Source organism: Fragaria vesca, linkage group LG6 (assembly GCF_000184155.1).
Source record: "Fragaria vesca subsp. vesca linkage group LG6, FraVesHawaii_1.0, whole genome shotgun sequence".
NCBI classification, from domain to species: domain Eukaryota; kingdom Viridiplantae; phylum Streptophyta; class Magnoliopsida; order Rosales; family Rosaceae; genus Fragaria; species Fragaria vesca.
In genome coordinates this window covers 17,383,308-17,384,764 of record NC_020496.1, presented here as the reverse complement: position 1 = coordinate 17,384,764, position 1,457 = coordinate 17,383,308, and the positions used below count along the sequence as shown (strand labels likewise).

General features: G+C 38.2%; 1 protein-coding gene across 1 annotated transcript in view; it reads left to right on the top strand.

Moving 5' to 3' along the window:
* LOC101291853 overlaps positions 1-1,457 on the top strand; it is a 10,301-nt gene that overhangs the window by 6,158 nt on the left and 2,686 nt on the right. The window contains exons 15-20 of the mRNA XM_004305447.1: positions 62-355; positions 430-522; positions 608-709; positions 788-892; positions 982-1,115; positions 1,243-1,426. Coding sequence (XP_004305495.1) covers positions 62-355; positions 430-522; positions 608-709; positions 788-892; positions 982-1,115; positions 1,243-1,426 — 912 coding nt within the window. The remainder of the gene's footprint in view (positions 1-61; positions 356-429; positions 523-607; positions 710-787; positions 893-981; positions 1,116-1,242; positions 1,427-1,457) is intronic.

Genomic DNA, 1,457 nt, shown 5'->3' with positions numbered 1-1,457 from the left:
TTGTTTTTTTTTTTTTTTTTTTTGTTTATTTCTATTCCTAATATAATGTTCACAAAATCAGGTTGAACTTTCGGAGAAACTTCCTCATATACAGTCTCTTTGTATTCATGAGATGATTACTCGAGCTTTCAAGCATGTGGTTGAAGCAGTGGTGGCTTCTGTTGGCAAAATAACTGACTTGTCTGCGGCAATAGCTGCAACCCTGAATTTTCTACTTGGAGGCTCTGGGATGGATGATGATGTCCTTAAATTGCAATGGTTACGAATATTCCTGGCCCGAAAATTTGGTTGGTCATTGAAAGATGAATTTCAGCACTTGAGGAAGTTGTCAATTCTCCGAGGACTTTGCCGTAAGGTATTTTAAATATGACTGGTATCAGTCCTGATATATCATAGCAGTGTCATGGTTTTTACGCTCTCTTTGTCCAGGTTGGGCTGGAGTTGGCCCCACGAGATTATGACATGGAATGTCATAACCCTTTCAGCAAATATGACATTATTAGCATGGTTCCAGTGTGTAAGGTGTTATTCTGTTTATTTACCCCTTTCTTATTTACTCAGAATTAGTGGATTACAAATCTCTTACATATTTTATCTTGTTTCACAGCATGTAGCATGCTCTTCAGCTGATGGACGAAATCTGTTGGAGTCATCTAAAATTGCTCTTGATAAAGGAAAGTTAGATGATGCTGTACATTACGGAACAAAGGTACCTCTTCATATCAATTGAAAATAATGTCAACTCTGTCTTCAGTCCTGATACTGATTTTCCTTCTTGAACTTAAAGGCACTAGCGAAGATGATAGCTGTCTGTGGTCACTATCATCGAGTTACTGCAAGTGCTTACAGCCTTTTAGCAGTAGTTCTTTACCACACGGGTGATTTTAATCAGGTATACTTTCTTTTAATAATGATGGATTGCATTTCTGTTTTTGTGCTGCTGTTCTATCGACTAAATATTACTTCGGTTTCATTGGTCAGGCAACCATTTATCAGCAGAAGGCTTTAGCTATTAATGAAAGGGAACTTGGGCTGGACCATCCTGATACCATGAAAAGCTATGGGGATCTTTCTGTTTTTTACTACCGTCTTCAATACATCGAATTGGCTTTGAAGTAAGTCAACTTTGATTCTTAATTTTTCTGTCATTTGTATGTTTTTTTGCTACATGTTTACTGTAACACATTCGTTTTAACTTCTCGCTTCATGGTAGTGATTTAACTTTTTTGTGTTTTTGTGTAGGTATGTAAATCGTGCATTGTTTCTTCTTCATTTTACATGTGGACTATCTCACCCTAACACAGCTGCGACATATATAAATGTGGCTATGATGGAGGAAGGCATGGGAAATGTCCATGTTGCTCTCAGATACCTACATGAAGCTCTCAAGTGCAACCAGAGACTATTAGGAGCAGATCACATACAGGTGTGACTACATATCCCCACTCCCCCCCCCC